The sequence below is a fragment of the Sphaeramia orbicularis genome, chromosome 8, assembly GCF_902148855.1.
Source record: "Sphaeramia orbicularis chromosome 8, fSphaOr1.1, whole genome shotgun sequence".
Taxonomy (NCBI): Eukaryota; Metazoa; Chordata; class Actinopteri; order Kurtiformes; family Apogonidae; genus Sphaeramia; species Sphaeramia orbicularis.
Window position 1 is genome coordinate 55,658,772 of NC_043964.1, and position 22,029 is coordinate 55,680,800.

The 22,029-nt window shown below is 42.1% G+C and overlaps 1 protein-coding gene across 1 annotated transcript in view; it reads right to left on the reverse strand.

Moving 5' to 3' along the window:
• Positions 1 to 21,661, reverse strand: part of LOC115424903 (deleted in malignant brain tumors 1 protein-like) — a 133,394-nt gene extending 111,733 nt beyond the window's left edge. Inside the window, exons 1-5 of the mRNA XM_030142298.1 lie at positions 21,586 to 21,661; positions 15,925 to 15,960; positions 15,519 to 15,833; positions 11,270 to 11,581; positions 2,252 to 2,254 (exon numbers count right to left, since the gene is read on the reverse strand). Of these exons, the coding sequence (XP_029998158.1) occupies positions 2,252 to 2,254; positions 11,270 to 11,581; positions 15,519 to 15,833; positions 15,925 to 15,960; positions 21,586 to 21,631 (712 nt within the window). The 5' untranslated portion in view covers positions 21,632 to 21,661. The remainder of the gene's footprint in view (positions 1 to 2,251; positions 2,255 to 11,269; positions 11,582 to 15,518; positions 15,834 to 15,924; positions 15,961 to 21,585) is intronic.
• Between the last annotated feature and the right edge of the window lie 368 nt (positions 21,662 to 22,029).

Sequence of the window (22,029 nt, forward strand, 5' to 3'; positions counted from 1 at the left end):
GACACATTCAGGACTTTAATCAGTTCCACCAGTCAAACCACACTATCATACACTGTGCATTTAACTCAGACAGTCACACAGATCAAATTCCACCCAAACAGCACACATGTAATAATGAAGTGAACATGTCCTGACCACAGTTTGTGGACTGTGCTCCAGCCTTTTTGTGGTTCTGGTCCACAGTCTGGTGGCTCATCCAGTGTCTGCCTGGTTCAAGTCAGTCAGTTGTTGTGTCACCTCCACTGTAAACTGCTGTGTCATGGACGACTCCATTTGCATTTGGATAGCTCACAGCAGGACCATTTACAGACCAAAACCTCACATAGTCCAAGGGGCTGGGGAGGGGTTATTACCAAGGCTCTGGAACCAGAGGGGGGGGGTTCACGGCAGTTCCAGGCAGTTAGAGAGAATTAGAGAGAATTTTCTGTGCTGACTTCAAATTCCCACTAGTAGGTGTTTATTTGAAGTTCCAAAGCGATTTACAGGGACGCAAACTGAGGAAAACCCCACTGTTCATGCAGTGCATATATTCTTAATAAAACAATATAAAAACAAAAAAATCAAAGCGCATTTCAACTTTAGCCTAAATTCAACAAATCAAATCGATCTAAAAAGTCTAGATACTTTTTTTTTCATAATTCATGCATGAAACAGATCAAACAGATCCAAGTGAATACACAGTGTCTGTTTCAGTCCAGTCTGTCCTGAACTGAACACAAACCCAGTGTGTTTGATCCAACTGCAGGAGTTTGACTGGAGGCACTGCTGGACAACATGACGCTGTTTCCATGGTAACTACCGAGCCTCTGAACGTCCAAATATGGTCATATCTAATGACCATGAAAAGATGAAGAACTGTATTTGACACCAATTATTGACATGGATCAACAGGAATTAAACAGTTTAGATCAGTAGAAGGATTAGGTTAAAGGAGGACGTTTGGGTCTTTAAGGGTTAAAGGTGGACGTTTGGGTCTTTAAGGGTTAAAGGAGGACGTTTGGGTCTGTAAGGGTTAAAGGTGGACGTTTGGGTCTGTAAGGGTTAAAGGTGGACGTTTGGGTCTGTAAGGGTTAAAGGAGGACGTTTGGGTCTGTAAGGGTTAAAGGAGGACGTTTGGGTCTGTAAGGGTTAAAGGAGGACGTTTGGGTCTGTAAGGGTTAAAGGAGGACGTTTGGGTCTGTAAGGGTTAAAGGAGAACGTTTGGGTCTTTAAGGGTTAAAGGTGGACGTTTGGGTCTGTAAGGGTTAAAGGAGGACGTTTGGGTCTTTAAGGGTTAAAGGAGGACGTTTGGGTCTGTAAGGGTTAAAGGAGGACGTTTGGGTCTGTAAGGGTTAAAGGAGGACGTTTGGGTCTGTAAGGGTTAAAGGAGGACGTTTGGGTCTTTAAGGGTTAAAGGTGGACGTTTGGGTCTCTAAGGGTTAAAGGAGGACGTTTGGGTCTGTAAGGGTTAAAGGAGGACGTTTGGGTCTGTAAGGGTTAAAGGTGGATGTTTGGGTCTTTAAGGGTTAAAGGTGAACGTTTGGGTCTTTAAGGGTTAAAGGTGGACGTTTGGGTCTTTAACACAGACCAGTGTGAGTCCAGTCCAGAACCAGCCCAGCCCATGTGGACCACATGGACTGGATTCTTGAGCACATGTGGTTTCCATGTGTGAACAGTGTTTTCAGTCCCACTGACAGATTTTGTGTCCAAACGGACTCAGTTCATCCCTCATTCATTCAGTCAGTGAATTGAATGGCTCAGTCTGCTCCTGTTTGTCAGTGTTTCCTTCACTTGTGGATCTTTAAAGCCACACTTGTCCAAATGTCAGGAACAGAAGCTGAGCGTGCTCAGTGGAGCTTCTGTAAACCCATCCTTCCTGAATCCTCTGCATTGGCTCCAGTTTGTTCAGATGAAAACCACCTGAACCAGGATGTTCAGCTTCAGCCCAGTTCCCATCCCTCCTTTGTGCATTTCTTACCTGTTGCAGTGCTGTTGTTTTCAGACAGGAGCCCTGCAGGAAAAACACAAAGGACAGCCATGAAAACAGGACAAGATTCTGATGACAAATCCAACATGTCCACATGAGTGAAGAAACAGGAAACTGAGGCTGATCAGGTTGGATCCAAATCTGTCTGAACTGTGTTTGTGCTTTGACTTTGACAAACGGCGTCTAAATACCAGAGCAGCACATGAGACACAGATGAAGGTTCAAATCCAAATGTATGACCTGATTGAACAGCAGCAGATGAACCACCACAAGATGAAACTGGACAAGCTCTGGACAAGAGTGAATTCAAACTGGCCCAAAGTGAAGTAATAACACAGCCAAGTGCACGTCAGGAAGAGATAAGGGGCACAGATGAGGTCCAACAAGAGCAGGAGAGGGAAAAAGTCAAGGATCGTTAACGCTGAAGATGACAAGATGCGGCTAACTGAAGAAGCTAACGCGGGCTCCCCGGGGTTGGCCGGGGTGCTGCTCCCGCCCCCGGCTATGACGGCTCAGTGTCAGAGAACCAGGATGGTCCGGTCAACCTGATGGTGACACTGAAAGAGCTAAGAGACGTCTGGAAAGAGGGAGAAGAATTCCAGAAAGACACCAAAAAACAATTACATGACATAAGACAAGAACTGGACAAAATGAACGCGAGGCTGAACGACGTGGAAACCAGGGTCACCGGGCACGAGGATAAGCTCCTATGCACAGACGAGATACTAGCTGAGATGATCACAACACAAGAAAAACTCCAACTTAAACAGACATGGCTGGAGGCCTACTGGAGGAGGGAGACGCTCAGACTATATGGGACACCAGAGGGAGCAGAGTCAGGATCACCATCTATGATCCATTTCATAGAGAAGCTATTGCAGGAGAATTTAAATATCCCCGCGTCAGCAGCACTGCAAATCCAAAGGGCGCACAGAGCGCTATCATATCCTGCAACAAACGACTCCCAGCCCAGACTGATCCTGGTTAAGTTTCTGTTTCACTGTTAAAGAAGAAGTGCTGAGATGAGCATGGCAGAAGAAAGGTTTTATGTGGAACAACAACAAGATGAACCTCGACCACGACTACCCTCTGGAGATCATGGCCATGAGGAAGGAGTATGCAGAGGCGCGGAGGATTCTGAAAGAAAAGAACTTACGGTTCCGAACCCTCTACCCAGCCCGCCTTAAAGTGTTTTATGAGGAAGGAGCGAAAATCTACAACACGGTGGAGGAGGCAACGGCGGATCTGGCGCGCCGAGGGCTCCCAGTGAAAGTGATGAAACCACCGGCGACTCCCAGAGAGAAACTACAGAGATGGTCATCGTGGCGGGGGATGGGGGACCGGCGCTCCCGGAGGGACCGAGGAACTGCAGGATACAAGGAGAGACTGCAAGTATACGGACGGGAAGAGAACTAATAATATAGAATGAAATGGACGATGTTGTAAATGTTATCATTGTGGAGTTCAAGGGGGGGGGGGTTCTCTATGCTGAGGGTGTCATCACAGTGGAAGGCCCCCTGTCTCAGGGAGTGTATAGGGCTATTCCTTCAAAGACTACGGGAAGCAGCAGAAGGGACTCACTGCTGGAAGTTTGTTCAGGAGCGTTTATGCTTCAGCGTTTCACCATGCATTTGTGTTTGTTCTCTGTTCATTCCATATGGGGTTTTTCTAAGGGGGGGCTACCTGCTGCTGCCAGGGCTAAGCTGTGCGGTTAGTTAATACAACTTCATGCAAACTGAGCCAGTGAAAATCATTTCTTTTAATGTTAATGGGGTTTGAATATGATTAAGATGAATAAGATTGTATCCAAACTAAAGAAAGAAAGTGCCCAGATTGCATTACTCCAAGAGACACACATGAACCAAACAGAGGAGGAGTTTAAATTTGTCTTTTCCTCTTCTGACAAAGTTAAACACAAGAGGGGCGTGGCTATTCTCATCTCTGGCTCACTTAATTATGAACATCTTTCAGAAACCAGCGATGATGAGGGCAGATTTGTCAGAGTGACAGGAAGGAGAGATGGATCTGAAATGACAATTCTAAATGTATATGCCCCACCAGGGAGCCACTGGCTATTCTATAGGAATAGTTTGGATCTAATGGTGGACTCCCAGGGCACAGCTGTCTGTGGGGGGGACTTTAATTTTAGACTTGATCCCAGACTAGACTCATCCAACCCGAATAACTACATTAACCCACTAATAAGGAAAGTCAACTCCTGTATGATAGAAATGGAGATAATAGATGTGTGGTGAGAGCGATCTCCATCCAGCAGAGACTACACACACTGTTCTGGTTCATTTAAAGTCGACTCCAGACCGGATTATTTCTTTATGTTTAATGTGGACAGATTTAAGATTAAAGACTGCAACATACTAACGAGGGACCTATCCGATCATAGTCCTATTTCTTTGTCTCTGCAGGTGGTGAAGAAAAAACAAACGACTCTATGGAAATTCAATTCCTATATATTAAACGACCCTGCCATAGTCTCTAAAATAAAGGAAGACAGAAAATAATTTCTAGAAATTAACGACACAGGAGAGGTATCAGCGATAATCCTATGGGATACGCTTAAAGCGGTACTGAGAGGTAAATGAATCTCTATTACTTCTCACCTTAAAAGATCCAAAGGACAAAAACTATCTGATCTACAAATGAGATTAAAGTTGAAGCAACAGGAAGATATTAACAACCCAAACCCTGTTGCAAAGCAGGAAATTAAAAAACTACAGGGAGAAGTCGATGATATATACACACAGGAGGTTCAGAAGAACCTAACCTTCCTAAGGCAAAAACATTATGAGATAGGAGGGAAATCAACAAAATACCTGGCACATAAACTACGGAAGCAACAGGAGGAAAGTACACTTTACAAAATTAAGAATCACAAAACTAACATTTTGGAAACCAAATTGGAAAATATTCAGGAATGTTTTGAGATCTTCTATAGGGACCTATAGTCACAACCGGATGCCTCTGGGGAGGATCGCATCGATGCTTTTCTTGATAATTTAGGCCTTCCTCTACTCTCAGATGTTGAAAATGAGAACTTGGCTAAACCGATCTCAACAGAGGAAATTAATGCAGCCATCACCAGATTAAAATCGGGAAAGGCAGTTGGACCAGAGGGGCACAATTCCCAATGGTACCACATCTTAAGAACAGAACTAGTCCCACTATTGCTGAAGACATTCAACCACGCCCTTCAGGAGGGAGAAATCCCACCCTCTTGGGCGGAGGCCACTATTTCAGTTATCCCAAAAGAGGGGAAAGATAGACGAGATTGCGGGAATTATCGACCAATTAGTGTTCTCAACCTAGATTCTAAACTCTTTACTTCTATTCTTGCCTACAGGTTGGAGAAGGTGCTGCCAGACCTCATTCACTGAGACCAGACTGCTTTTACACATCATAGACAAACAACAGATAACATCAGAAGAATTTTACACATTTTAGGACAAATACAAAATGACAAAACTCAAGCAATTATAGGGAGTTTGGATGCTGAGAAAGCCTTCGACTCCGTCAGATGAGCATTCCTGTGCAAGACGTTGGGAAAATTTGGATTCCAGAATAAATTTATTAGAATAATTCAGGCACTATATGACAGACCCTCAGCCCGTATCAAGGTCAGTGGTGATCTATCCGAGGCCTTTCTCCTGAATTGTGGATGCAGACAGGGCTGCGCAATTTCACCCCTTCTGTTCAAGCTATTTATACAAACACTAGGCCAATAATAAGACAAAATCAAAATATTAAGGGTATCACACTGTCAGGAGCTGAACATAAGGTAGCAATGTTTGCTGATGACGTGTTGGTCTGCCTAGGTGATCCAGAGAATTCATTCTGTGAATTGATGTCTACTTTGAATGATTTTGGCAAGCTCTCGGGCTACAAAATCAATATTTTAAAAACTCAGGTGATGACCCTCGACTGTACGGCCCCCGCTACCTTATGTAAGAAATTTAAGGTAAACTGGGACAACGAGAAAATTAAATATTTAGGGATACACCTGACCAGGGATGTCTCTGGGCTTTTCCAGACAAACTCTGTGCCAGTTTCTCTAAGTATAAAGGCAGATTTACATAGATGGAACTTGATCCCCTTCCTGAGCCTTAGCGCTAGGATAAGTGCAATCAAGATGAATACGTTACCACGTCTACTCTACCTTTTCAGAAACCTACCTACTGAGGTGAATGAAAATCAGTTTAGGGAGTGGGACAAATGGATCTCCGGATTTATCTGGCAGGGTCGAAAATCAAGGATTAAATATGCTACCATTCAACTCGCTAAGGGAAATGGTGGGCTGGGTCTCCCCTGCCTAAGGAACTATTACTATGCTGCTCAAACAGTCCCCCTCCTGTACTGGTGTAATGAAACATATACAGCTAAATGGAAGGAGCTAGAATTCAGTCTATCAACTCAGTTCCCCATCCAAGCTGTAATTGCAGATAAGGGCTTAACATGTCACTTGGAAAAGTTGGGGAACCCCTGGTTGACCCACACTCTTCAAGTTTGGCAGAAGGTGATTAATATTTGTGGGATACAAAAAATGCTGAGAATATTCAGATGGTTTGCTTGTGACTCTGATTTTATTCCTAATAGACAAGACTCCGGCTTTAAATTATGGTCAACGTATGGTCTCACAACGCTCGTCTCACTTACTCAGAGGAACATTGTATGCAGTTCTGACACGGAATGAATTCCATAGATACCTGTATATTATATATATATATATATATATATATATATATATATATGTATATTCATTTTCTGAACCCGCTTTATCCTCACTAGGGTCACGGGGGTCGCTTGGAGCCTATCCCAGCTACATAGGGGCGAAGGCGGGGTACACCCTAGACGAGTCGCCAGTTCTTCGCAGGGCTGAACATATAGAGACAAACAATCACTCTCACATTCACACCTATGGGCAATTTAAATTAACCAATTAACCTATTAGTGCATGTCTTTAGATGGTGGGAGGAAGCCGGAGTACCCGGAGAGAACCCACGCAGACACGAGGAGAACATGCAAACTCCACACAGAAAGGTCCCACCCCCCGTCGACTGGTGTTGGAATCGAACCCAGTGAGGCAAGAGTGCTAACCACTGCACCACCGTGTCGCCCTATATATATATATATATATATATATATATATATATATATATATATATATATATACACACATATCTTTTATTCTGTTTTTTAAACACTTCTTCGTGCCATTGTTGGTTGTATGTGGGTGTTTTTTGTGATGGGTCAGTGTGTTTTTTGCTTGTACTGTTTGTACTGCTGCTGTTGTAACAAACAATTTCCTGCAAAGGATCAATAAAGTATCTATCTATATTAAAGACAAATGGGAAAGGGAATCGGGCTTTGAGATTTCTGAGGAGGCTTGGAGCAACATCTGGTCCTTCCAGTCGACAACATCCAGCTCCACGGACTGGAGAGGGCACTGTTGGAAGAACATTATTAGATATTTTAAGACACCACACCAGGAAAGATATAACGGGGTATCTGTGCCATGCTGGAGGCAATGTGGCTGGACCGCTGCTGATCACTATCAAATCTTCTGGGACTGTCCCAAGTTAAAACATTTCAGGAGGGATATCCAGACGTCTTTAAGCGCAGTCTTTAACACCCAATTTCCCTTAAAATTTGATATATTATACCTGGGACATGTCCCTTTTCTGAAACATAAAAGAGAAAGAAAACTGCTGCAAATACTTTTGGTGGCAAGAAAGAACACAATTACAAGAAGATGCATAAGCCCGACTTAACCTACCCTAGATGACTGGTTTGAAATTACTTTGGAAATATTTAAGATGGAAAAATTAACTTACCAAATAAGACTCCAAAAAGACAAATTCTACCAAATCTGGAAAAACTGGATCTCATTGATAACCCCCACCAGAGCAGACTTTATTTGATTCTACTGGTAATATTGTTTTGTAACTTACCTATTTTATTTTTGTCATTGGCTATTGTCCACTACTTTTATGACAGGTAGGCAGGTAATGTCTCCCCCCTACGATTTTTGTCCATAGTTCTGTATTAACTGTTCTTCTTCACTTTAAATTGTACCAGAACCTTCTACAAGTCAATCTGTGAACATCCATGGGCCCTGTCTGTTCTGGGCATTTAGCCAGTACGGGCTCTAAGGGAAAAACTGTCTCCACCTTTGCTGCCTTAGTGCTTTTTTTTTTTTTTTTTTTTATGTTATTGTATTCTTTTATTATGAGGAGAGTGGATTTTGTAAGGGACTGACATGGCCTAACCCACGATCTGAGAAGATCCTTCTCTGAACTTTTATAAATGGACTTTGTCTCTTTTTCTGGTCTAAAACCAAAAAAAAAACACTGGAACGACACTTGTTCTTCATTTTGAATAAGTGATGTCACGCTGTACATTTCTGTTCATTCCAAATAAACATACAATTTAAAAACAAACAAACCAGATCAAACTGAATAAACTGTCTTTTTCAGTCCAATCTGTCCTGAACTGAACAGAAACCCAGCGTGTCCATCCACTGGCATTGATCCAACTGCATGGGTTTATTAGTTCTGATTCAATTTCATTCAGTTTGAGGCTGATTTTGTTCATGTTGCTGATCATTTTTGTCCATTTGTTTTTATTTTGTTCATTTAATTGATCACTTTTTCTATTTTCTTGCTTTTTTTTTTTTTTTTTTTTTTTTTTAGTGCTGGACAGTGATTAAATTTTTTAATCGCAATTAATCACATGGATTTGTGTGATTAATCACGATTAATCGCATAGTTATATGGAGGGGTTGCCGGCATCAACAGCGTGTATTTCCTTTCAGTGATATTTCAGACTGAAGTACTCTGGTGATAAAAATAATTGCACATGTCAGTGCTTCTTCTCCCCCCCACCATCTGAAGACATTTCAAATGAAAATGTCCATGGAACAGACCGCTACTGTTACACATGTTTATGTTCACACAGGTTTATTTACACTTGTCAGTGATTGACAGGAGTCTTAGTCCCACTAATCAGTACTAATACTAATAAGACCAATAATATGTGATGTTCAGTTGTTCAAAGTAAACAAAGGGGGCCCTCTAGTGGTCAGAATAAGTGTCACTAACGTATGTTTTGTCCTTGCGGTGTTCCCGTAGTCAGTTCAGACATAAGAAGAAACTAACAGACACGTTTCTTTCACTCTGTTTGTATGGACAGGTAAACGTTTGTCTGAGTATTTTCTGTTCAGTTGTTGTCAGAATGAATAGTATAAAATATCTCTGATGTGAACCTTTCTTTCTGGATAAAAAGATGTTGTAAATCTTAAATTAATCTGTAAATGCTAATCGTTAACATGTCTATGGATTTTCCCATTCAAGTTAGCATCGAGCTAGTGGTCTTTTTCCCATTCATTTAAATGTATAATGCCATGTAAATGTACTAAGGCAGTGAACAGAACTCAGACATGTTTTGTTTGTATGTGTCAGTTTTACAGTGAGTCTACAGGAACAGAGTTGGACACAAGTTTTGGCGTCCGTCTTTTCTTGGTAAACCTGTTGTCTATCTGCAGCTAATCGCTACACACACACAAGCAGAAGAATAGGAGTTAGAATTGTACTGTCCTTGCTAAGACGTCTGTACTTAGTCTGAACTAGACAGCGAGCTAAACTCTGAACTGATGATGCCAGATCTGTGCTCTGAAGTCTGCACCTTTAATGTCCATACTTGACATCATGCAGATTGACAGAGCGAAACTATCAAATAAAGATAAAATAATTAAGTTTGTTATGTCTATTAATGATCTGCATATTCACGGAGAATGCATAGATGTAATTATTCTAAACTTAAATTGACTGCTAATCCAACAGTCACATGGTAAATAAGTCCAGGTTCGTTCAAAGGCGGGCATATTAAACACAACCAATGAATTTACATCAACTGAACATGAGCCTGCAGAAAGAATTAGCAACCCATCTGCGACTGCTAGCATAAACCAATTAGCTTAAACATGTTAATAACACATTGTAATAAACACATCCAAAATAACCTCATAAACATGTTTCTAACGACACGTTTGCAAGTGAAATTATTTATCAAACAACAGAATGACTGACACACACAGGCGTTGAACTGCAGGAGTTCCACACAGGTGGATTCAGCATTACTGGGACAGGTTTTCTCCTCTCAGCTCCTGCACAGTTCACACAGAGCACAGTGCATGTGGAGCGCCAAAATAAAAGCATGAGTTTCAAAATAAGAGTCCATATATATATAAATGAACCAAGACTTGTTTGAAAAGCAGAACAAATATAAAACAGCATTAACGTGAGATTTTAAAAAATTGTCGGCGTTATTTAATGAACGCGTTAATGCAGTAATAACGCGTTAACTTGCCCAGCCCTAGTTTTTTTTTTTTACAAATTTTTTTTTTAAATTTTGCATATTTTTTCATGTCACTTGTTATTTCAGTACATTTTGTGTTCATTTTATTTATTATTTAATATATTTAATAAACAAAATCCCAGTGTGTCCATCCACTGTCATTGATCCAACTCCATGGGTTTGACTGGAGAGTCAATGTTGCAGAAGATGACGGTGTTTCCACGGTAACTACGGAGCCTCTGAATGTTCAAATATGGTCACATCTGATGACCATGAAAATTATTGACATGGATTGATAGGATTAATGGATCAACAGGAATTAAACAGTTTAGATCAGTAGAAGGTTTAGGTTAAAGGAGGACGTTTGAGTCTGTAAGGGTTAAAGGTGAAGGGGTGAAGGGGGAGAACGCTGAAGAAAAAGGTGGTGCAGACCCTCACAAGAAAATAACAACAATAAGAACCATGGTGATAATTATAATGGAAACAAAAACTAGAACCAGAACAGAGTAAAACTGGACAGAAGAGAAAGAAAGAAAAACACAAGACAAACAAACGAGCAAAACTACAATAAAAATAAAATAAAATACATAAGACGTATTACATGATGAATACAAGAAAGCATGAACAGAATATGATAAACAACAACTGCCCAAATAACACCAGAACCAAATCCAGCCAACATCAGCTGTTCACATGAATCTGCTGTGACAGAGTGACTGCATCAGAGGGAAGAAAGAGAACAAGGAAAGAGACTGAGACTGAAGAACACAGACATGGAACCACAACCACACCCCCTCCAAGGACCAGGGACCCACAAAGAGGGCCCCAAGGACCAGCAACCGCACCCCCTCCAAGGACCAGGGACCCACAAAGAGGGCCCCAAGGACCAGCAACCACACCCAACTTTATGGACAACAGTGGAAAAGGATTTCTCACCTGAACAAATGACACCAGCGTCCTCATCATGTGCACAGTCCTCTGTTCCAAATCCTGGGTGTGGACACTCAGTCAGAGAACTCTCACTTCCTGAACAGGCCACATCATCGAGCCAGATTGGACCAGAACCTGGACCAAAGTGGGCGGAGCCTGGGGCACTCACTGCTGTCCCACAGTTCATCTGTCTACAAACCACCTGAGCATCATTTAAGTCCCATCCATCATCACAGACTGTTCCCCAGGTACCACCATGGAAGACCTCAACCCTACCAGAGCACCGAGTAGAACCAGAACCAACCAGTCTGATGTGATCTGTAGGAACAGAAAACACATATTTACCAAACATTTAAAGGTCTTTGATTAAAACAAACAAGTTTAGCCTAAATTAAAAATGTTTGATGAACATCAGTTAAACAGTCACTGTTATTTTCCAATCTTAACTCACATTACAATGAAACACACACATACTGTAAAACAGAACTTCTGGTTTCAACGTAAAAATATGAGTAAAAGGGCTGCCTTAAATTTTTATGTCAAATGAAAAAACAAAACTTGTTCTGTCTGTCTTTGTTTTTGGACACAGATTTGTTCATTAGTTGAATTTGTTTTTGAAAGTTGTTTGAACAAAAAAAAAAAAAAAAAAAATTAATCCATCTGAATTAAAAATTACATGATGTAGACCAGGGCTGTCCAGTCCTGGTCCTCCAGAGCTACTATCCTGCATGTTCTAGATGGATCCCTCTTCCAGCACACCTGACGGTCGTTCTCAGACTTCTGCAGAGCTTGATGATAGGCTTCAAACATGCAGGACAGTAGCTCTAGAGGACCAGGACTGGACACCCCTGGTGTAGACGGATGTTTACTAGTTTGGTTAATTCACATCTGTTATTACATCTCATCAGTCATGACTCGTGTTGGAGTCGAACCCACAACCTTCTTGTTAGGAGGCACCTGTACTAATGACTGAACCACCTGTCCTGTTCAAGCCATAACTATCTATGTTTTTTTTATTTCTTTAGAAATCACTATCTCACCTAGTCATTTAAAAGCTGACCAAGACAAAACTGAAAACGTAATAATAATAATAATAATAATAATAATAATAATAATGATAATTATGATAATAATAATAATAATAATAATAGTTTTAACTGCCCATGTAGTCAGGCGGTGGAAGGAATACTCTGAGGAGCTCCTCAATCCCACCAACACATGGAGGAACACATGGAGGAAACGGAGCTGAGAGACCAGGAGACAGATGGACCACTCTTCGGGGCAGAAGTTGCAGAGGTAGTGGAACTACTCTGCATCGGTGGAGCCAGGGGGGTTGATGAGATCCACCCTGGGTAACTCAAGGCTCTGGATGTTATAGGAATGCCATGGCTGACACGCCTCTGCAACACTGTGTGGACATCAGGGGCGGTGCCTTTGGAGTGGCGAACCGGGGTGGTGGTCCCTAGGCTTGTGCTACCCTGTCACCACATCTCCATTGACGATGCATTTTCCTGGTTGGTGAAGTTGTTTTCAACCCGTGTAGTCACAGTGGCGAAGGTATTTTTTTGTAAAATCAACCAACTTCCATCTGTGATCGAAAATGTCCGAGCGATTACCAAGGAAAAGAACAAATGTGGTCTCCACTACTGAAGAGCGCTGCCGACAGAGATCCAACTCACCCCAACGTTTACGATTTTTACGAATTCCCACTGAACACAGAGGGGTACAGAGCGGTGCAGACCACCACCATGTGGAAGTGAAAACCAAACTTGTGTCTCATTTGTCTTTTCTCTTCCTGCTGAAGCTAAACTTTAAAACCTTACCAGAGAAAACGCTGCAGCATTAGTATCACAGTAGTGTTCCTCTGTCGTCTACAGGTTTGTTATTACTGACTTTCTTCTTCTTCTTCATTAAACTTTCCTCTTCTTCGTGGTATTTGTCCAGTATGGTTAATTCAGAGCGGCGCCCCCTGGTGGATTAATGGACAAACGCTCATTCCAACACATTAAATGTCAGTAGCAGCACTTTGTTCCAGTCAGACTAATGACAACGACAATAAAGCACATTTACAAAAGGAACTAAGAACTGGAATGGGATTATTAAGGACTAGGATCAGTACTCAGTATCGGCAAGTACTCAAATGTAAGTACTTGTACTCGGTCTGGAAAAAAGTGGTATGGGTGCATCCCTAATGTATGGGATCATACTCAGAGGTTTCACTGTGAATTTTTTTTGATCCGGATCCTCGTTTGTTGGAATGTTATGATCGGATCCTTCACTAGCCCAGTTCTGATCATCACATCATCACTGCACCTTTTAATAATGAAAGAAATGATGTTTTTTTGAGAAATTTGACAAAATATATAGGTTTTCTGGCTTAGAAAAAAATATTTTTTTACTGAATCCAACTATTAACGGAACAGTTTACCCATCCAGTCCACATGTGTTTGTGGATCTGGAGTACGTTTACGACCGTGTCCCCAGGGGGATCCTGTGGGGGGTGCTCCAGGAGTACAGGGTGGATGGCCTCTTGTTAGTGGCCGTTCAGTCCATGTACTAAAGGAGTGCCAGCCTGGTCCACGTAGCCGAGAAGTCGGACCTGTTCCCAGTGAGGGTTGGACTCCACCAGTGCAGCCCTTTGTCACCAGTTCTGTTCAGAACTTTTATTAGGGACCGAGCCAAAAGGTAAGGCCCTCTCACACAGTGACAGGCCTTGCCTGCAAGCAAGGCCCTATTGTTATTCATTCGTTTTTATATTATTTTTCCCTGACACTTTAAACTGGATTTTGACCCCTTAAACATGCTCAGAAACTCAACAAATTTGGCACACATGTCAGGTCTGGCAAAAAATTTGATAAAATGTAAAAATTATGCCCATAGGTGCCAAAATGAGCTCTCTAGTGCCCCCTAGACACACAAAAATTGCCCTAGCAGCCAGTAGGAATGTCATAGAAACAACCCTCCGTTTGGCGGATCTGGCCCGGTGTCCAAACGCACATCGGGCCAAAACAGGTACTGCTCCACAAAACAGATCTTCTACAGGGCTAACGGGTCTGGCACCAATCTGGCAAATGGGTCTGAAATGCATCTGGAATGCGGGAGACTCCGGCACAACGGAGCTGGGCCAGAGTCAGGCTGCTTCTGTACAAGATCTGTTTCGCGGAGCAGTACCAGTTTTGGCCTGTTGTGCGTTTGGACACTGGGCCAGATCCACCAAACGGTTTCGGGCCGACTTGGTCAGCGATTCTGTTCCAGATCCAGCCCAGTGTCTCTTTGCTATCTGGGAACACATTTAGTCTTTGTGTTGGAGGAAATGTTTGGAACCAGTTCAATCCTGAGTTCACAGACTGTCCAACACTATTTATGTTTAAAACTAGGTTTAAATATCATTAAAATATATGACGAATGTGAATGTTCATTTTTCCACTCAAATTATTGAATTGTTTAGTTTTTTGTTGTTTCTGTTGTTACTAAGCTAAAGGCACTGGTATCTATTTTATTTCATTTTGTTTGGTGATATGAATGGGGTGGTCAGCAGAATGATCTTAGGCTTCAGCCTATTCCTTTACAGACTGTAGTTTTTAAACATTGGATCTGCATAAATGTCTAATGTTTGAAATGTCTGAATAAACACAATTGAACTGAACTGATCTAATGATTGAAAATCATCTAAAGTCATCATTTATTTTGAATTATTGAAATTAAGAATCACAAATGTTTCTGTACTGACAGTGGGTCTAGTTACTGTGATTCCATTGTTTAATGGGCAGTGGAAGAACTATTGGTTCCATTTGTGGAGACTGTTACTGAGATAAGGGATGAGATTAAATACATCCTGAACTTAACCTGGTCTGGACCAGGCTAACTCCACAGAATAAATCTCCATGGTAACTTATATCAAAACATATCCTGCTTTCCCCTATCCTGCTTTTGTGAAACCGGATCATGGATAAGTTGAGCCAGGATAACCAACATATCCTGGCTTTATCCCTTATCCTAGTTTTGTGAAACAGGCGCCTGCAATATGAACAGGAGGCACATAGCATCCACACAAATTCTAGATGTGAAACCAGTGAAACCTCTTGTTCCTGTTCATACAGTCACTAATCATCTTTAACCAGGTGGTGATCACATACTGAGTCCCAGCTCCACTTGATCTGTTCAGAATCAACCACATCGGCACAAGCATCTCATGAGGAAAGGTCCAAGTATTGTATTCCAACTTTATGGACAACAGTGGAAAAGGATTTCTCACCTGAACAAATGACACCAGCGTCCTCATCGTGTTCACAGTCCTCTGTTCCAAATCCTGGGTGTGGACACTCAGTCAGAGAACTCTCACTTCCTGAACAGTCCACATCATCGAGCCAGATTGGACCAGAACCTCGACCGAAGTGGGCGGAGCCTGGGGCACTCAGCGCCGTCCCACAGTTCAGCTGTTTACAAACCACCTGAGCATCATTTAAGTCCCATCCATCATCACAGACTGTTCCCCAGGTACCACCATGGAAGACCTCAACCCTACCAGAGCACCGAGTAGAACCAGGACCAACCAGTCTGATCTGAACTCCTGTCAGATACAAAACATCACATACATAGAATATTAGATTAAATATTTGACCCAGTGTGAACTGAAATGGAACACAGGATAATGGACTGACCTGCAGCAGGTAAAGAGGAGGTGAAGAGGAGACACACTGAAAAAAGAAAAAAAAAAAAATCATATTCACACACATTTAGGCCCAATCCCAGTTCAGCCCTTGGCCCCTCCCCCTTGGCCCCTCCCCCTCAGCCCTTGCACTTGACACTACTCCTTGAAATGCAGTTGTAAGGGGTAGTGGTTCAAACGTTCCCCTGTGAAATGGGACAACCCTTCATCAGTCATCGATACTTCTATAAACAGATGTTCTCCATGTGGTCAGCAGCTGGAACCGTCTGTGTTCCATGGGCTTTGGACGTCTGTTTACACAGAAAGACGATCTAGAACACTTTGAAACGCACAGCAGAGGGGAGAGGGGCGGAGTTACACACACAGCAGACGGGAGAGGGGCGGAGTTACACACACAGCAGACGGGAGAGGGGCGGAGTTACACACACAGCAAGTACTCAAACAAAAGGGAGGGAGATGACAGAAAGAGAGAGAGAGCAGGACCACAACACAAACGGACTGGAAAGGAAAAAAAATATGAGAAAATGAGTGACAACAGGAAACGCAGCAAAATCTGGACACATTTCAATGACACTGAACAAACTAAGGCAGAATGTAGAGAGTGCACGACCAAAAACTCCTATAGAGCTGGTTCCACAAACAACCTGCAGACACATGAGAAGTGTTCATCCATCAGAGCAACTGGAAGAAAAAAGACAAACAAGTGAAGGAGATCTGAATGAAGGTGTGAGTGAGTCTACTGCAACTGTTACTGCTACTGCAGGATCGACAGCATGACTGAGAAACAGACAAGTCTGAAAGAGTCCAAAGTAAGGAAAGGTCATTTGGAAATAGTCCAGAGTTTCTGTTTGCACTGTAGAATTTATTTTTTTTATCACTGTGTACAGTGTGTAAATAAAAGTGTATTTATATAATAAACATTTGATATAGTGCATGTTTTTTTACATTAATAATTCATATTGTGAATAATTTTACATTATTGTTGGTAATAAATTAATTGAAGCAGCAAAAAATCTGAAGAGCCACTTGGGAGCCAAAAGAGCCAGATCTTTTTAGTGAACCGAGCCAAAAGAGCCGGATCTTTTTAGTGAACCGAGCCAAAAGAGCCGGATCTTTTTAGTGAGCCGAGCCAAAAGAGCCGGTTCTTTTTAGTGAGCCGAGCCAAAAGAGCCGGTTCTCTAAAAAGAACTGGAATTCCCATCACTACTGTTTTTCTGTGTTTACCTCCATCTGACTCATGAGTGGAACTGAATTATGGCAGATTTCTCAGACCCCTGTGTTTGTAGTGTGGTCCTGAAAAATCTCTGTTTGGAGGGTCAAACAGCCCTCCGCCTTAGCCCCTCCCCTCAGACCCAAACGTCCACCTTTAACCCTTTAACACCCAAACGTCCTCCTTTAACCCTTACAGACCAAAACGTCCACCTTTAACCCTTAAAGACCCAAACGTCCTCCTTTAACCCTTAAAGACCAAAACGTCCACCTTTAACCCTTAAAGACCCAAACGTCCACCTTTAACCCTTAAAGACCCAAACATCGACCTTTAACCCTTAAGGACCCAAACGTCCACCTTTAACCCTTTAACACCCAAACGTCCTCCTTTAACCCTTACAGACCCAAAAAACCACCTTTAACCCTTAAAGACCCAAACATCGACCTTTAACCCTTAAAGACCCAAACATCGACCTTTAACCCTTAAAGACCCAAACGTCCTCCTTTAACCCTTAAAGACCCAAACGTCCACCTTTAACCCTTAAAGACCAAAACGTCCACCTTTAACCCTTAAAGACCCAAACCTCCACCTTTAACCCTTAAAGACCCAAACGTCCTCCTTTAACCCTTAAAGACCCAAACGTCCACCTTTAACCCTTAAAGACCCAATCGTCCACCTTTAACCCTTAAAGACCCAAACGTCCTCCTTTAACCCTTAAAGACCCAAACGTCCTCCTTTAACCCTTAAAGACCCAAACGTCCACCTTTAACCCTTACAGACCCAAACGTCCTCCTTTAACCCTTAAAGACCCAAATGTCCTCCTTTAACCCTTAAAGACCCAAACGTCCACCTTTAACCCTTAAAGACCCAAACGTCCTCCTTTAACCCATTAAGACCCAAACGTCCACCTTTAACCCTTAAAGACCAAACGTCCACCTTTAACCTAATCCTTCTACTGATCTAAACGGTTTAATCTTGTCAATCCATATCAATAATTGGTGTCAAATACAGTTTTTCATCTTTTCATGGTCATCAGATATGACCATATTTGGACGTTCAGAGGCTCCGTAGTTACCATGGAAACACCGTCATCTTCTCCAGCAGTGACTCCAGTCAAACCCATGCAGTTGGATCAAACACACTGGGTTTGTGTTCAGTTCAGGACAGACTGGACTGAAACAGACACTGTGTATTCACTTTGATCTGTTTGATCTGTTTCATGCATGAATTATGAAAAAAAAGTATCTAGATTTTTTTTAGATTGATTTGATTTGTCGAATTTAGGCTAAAGTTGAAATGCATTTTGATTTTTTTTTATATTGTTTTATTAAGAATATATGAACTTCCTCAGGCTGTAGAAAGTACAAGTTTTGGCTTTTTTTAATTCAATAATTGCTGATATTGGAAACATCATAATGCAATTGTTTTTTCAGATACATTTTTTAAACTTTTTATGGAATGTCTTTTGCAGCGGACAGTTGTTTTTTGTTTTGTTTGTGTTTTTGTCTAAAGCTGTGAACCTGTTGTCCAGTGGTGGACAGTAAACCCATGTGTGGGTCTGAGGAGGTTCACTGGAGCAGATCCCAGATCAGTCCACCTTCTACAGCTAACATCATCCTTTAGTTCAGGGGGGTCAAACAGGCGTCCCCCCAAAGGTTCCAGTCTGACCCCTGGGATGAATTTACAAAGTGTCTAAATTCCATAGTCCAGGCTGTGGAACTCATTTTAGAGTCGGTTCCACATCCAGACCAATCTGATCTGCAGTCCAATAAGAACAGCAGAAGAACCCACAGAAGAACCACTGCAGATTTACTACTGGGTTTGATGGAGAAAATAATCTGACATTATGTCTGTAAAGAATGACAACTGCAAAGTGCAAAAAATAACATGAAATTATGAAAATATTTAGATGTATATGTTTGATATGTTTGTGTAGATGTAGTACACACACACACACACACACACACACACACACACCAGTGCAGATATGTTCAAATAACACAGAAAAAGACTGAGAACAGGAAGTAAAAGAGCAAGTGTGGGGATGTTAGGACACACACACCAACACACACGTATGCACACACACACACACACACACACACACACACACATACACACACGTATACACACACACTAGGGCTGCACGATTAATCGATTTTAAATCGAAATCGGATTTTTTAATTAGGACAATTTTTAAAAAAGGGAAATCGTAAAATCGATTTCATCTCTCTCATGCCTCCGGGCCGCGCGCCTCCACGTGCCCGCGGGCTCCCGTAGGCTCTTCCTGTGACAGCGGTCTGTCACAGAAGTCTGTGTAATGACTGGACGTTAAATCTGTTCATGAACCCGCAGTACTTATACCAATATAAGCCGTGGCTTCACGCACGGATCCCGCAACTGAAATATAACTGCAAGCGGATCACTCATCTTCCGTTGTCCCGGATCCGTACCGTACTGTCTTCTTCCGAACCGGGTCCGGGTCTCGGGGTCATCAGCCTCAGCAGAGGAGCCCACACAGCCCTGTGCACACACACATCCACCAGCTCCAGGATAGAATCCCTCCAGTGTGTCCTGGGTCGGTCTGTTCCACACACAGATCCTCCAGTTTAAACAGAACCACATGTGGATCACTCATATTAACCTGGTCCACACACACACACACACACACACACACACACAAACACACACACACGACTGATGCCTGTCACTGACTGACACTGGGATCACTGCTGTGGACCAGATACCCAGAAAAGAAAGAAAAAAAAAACTTTTTTTTTTTTTTTAAGAATTAATTTAGTCCTCTTACTTGCTAAATTTTTCATTCACAAATGTAAGTTCTGTAACACAAAACCAAATATTATTTATGTTTTGTAAGATGTTGAAATTTATTTAAAGCTGTTAGATAAATGTGGAAACAAAAAGGTTGTAACAACTATCAGTATTTGCTCTGATTTGGACATTTTCTTATAGTGTATTCCCCCTGACAAACTTATGTTATTTTCTTGTTGTATACATTGTTTGTGTACTCTACTTCATTTCAAAGATTTAATGAAGAGAAAAAACAAAACAAAACTGTAGGTTCATCACGTGATCCCATCACAGCTTTGAGGTCAGAGCAGTGGCTTGCATTGTGGGCTGCTCACAAAAACGACATGTTGACTGCTGTTGCTTTTTCTAGTTATACCCAAAAATCGAAATCGAAATCGAAAATCGAGTTTTTAGAGGAAAAAATCGGGATTTTTTTTTTGCCAAAATTTTTTCGTGCAGCACTAACACACACACGTATACACATACACACACGTACGCACAAACACGCATATACATGTGTACACACATGAACAAAAACACACACACACACACACACACATATATACATGTACACAGACACACACATAAACACGTAAACACACATAAACAAATATACACAAACATAAAAACACACGTACACACACATGCACAAACACACACACACACACAGACTGATCACAGGAGCAGCAGGAAGTCAAAGAGGCGGGGCTATCACAGGGAGCCATCCACACCAGGGGGCAGGCTCCGCCCCCACACACCAGCACCACCAACCCAGAGCCACATCCTGATGAGAGAGAGAGAGAGAGAGAGAGAGAGAGAGAGAGAGAGAGAGAGGGAGAGAGAGAGAGAGTGAGAGAGAGGGGGAGAGAGAGAGGGAGTGAGAGAGAGAGGGAGAGAGAGAGGGAGTGAGAGAGAGAGGGAGGGAAAGAGAGAGAGAGGGAGTGAGAGAGAGAGGGAGGGAAAGAGAGACAGAGAGAGAGGGAGGGAGAGAGAGAGAGAGAGGGACAAAGCACCAGCACATGTGGGCGGCAGGGACCCCCACCCCACCAGGGAGGAGCAGACCCCAAGAAGGAAGCACAGCCACCACCACCCCCACCCCCCCAGTGTGGAGGATCCCCCCCTTAAGAAAGACTGGAGAATAAAAATATACAAGAGGAAAAAGACCAAACACACGCACCAGAGAAAAGAATCTAAATATAAGACATATATATAAATAGTGAGTATTTTAGTGAGTGTGAATGTTTGTACAGTGACTCAGTTTAGTGCCGTCATTCTGGGTTCATTTTATAAACTCTATAAATAAACGACATTTATTCAAATACACTGATATTTAACTATTATATTATTTGTCATATTCTAAACACACAGTGTATAAATTAATAAACGCATATATCTGTGCAAAATACATGTGAATATAATGTTAATATTATTTGTATGTTGTAAATATTGTAAATAAATGTAATGTCAGATAACACAACTAAATCAACTCCTAAAGTCAGTTTGAGCCTCATTTCCATCATGACAGACACATGACCATCAGCACACGCTATGACTGATATCAAACACAGCCCTGACCCGTCTGTAACCAGGGAGACGAAGAGTCTCCATGGTTACCATGTCCAGCCGTCCTCTTACCTCTGACCCAGAAGGACATCCAGATGATCCTCAGTCTGTGGTCCATGTCCAGTCCTGTGCTGGTCTCTTCTGTCAGTGGTCCGTCTTCACTGTCTCTGTCTCTGTTCAGAACATCAGTCTGTGCCTCATTCTTATCTCCTCATCTCTGCTGTGGTTAGTGTTCTGCATCGCACGCCTTCACATACAGACCTGATCAAAATCTTCAGACCAGTTGAAAAATAGCTAGAATTTACCTTTTGCACATTTGGATCTTAATGAGGTTTTAAGTAGAGCTACAAAATACAAAAGTAAGAAGGGGGAGTGAGACAAAAAGCACTTTGAAAAAGTCATTTATTGAAAACAACAAGTAAACTGAAATAGGCTGTTTATCAGCTGATCAAAAGTTTAAGACCATCGCTCAAAAAATTACAAAAAACTCTCCAAACCAGAACAAAAAATGTTCTC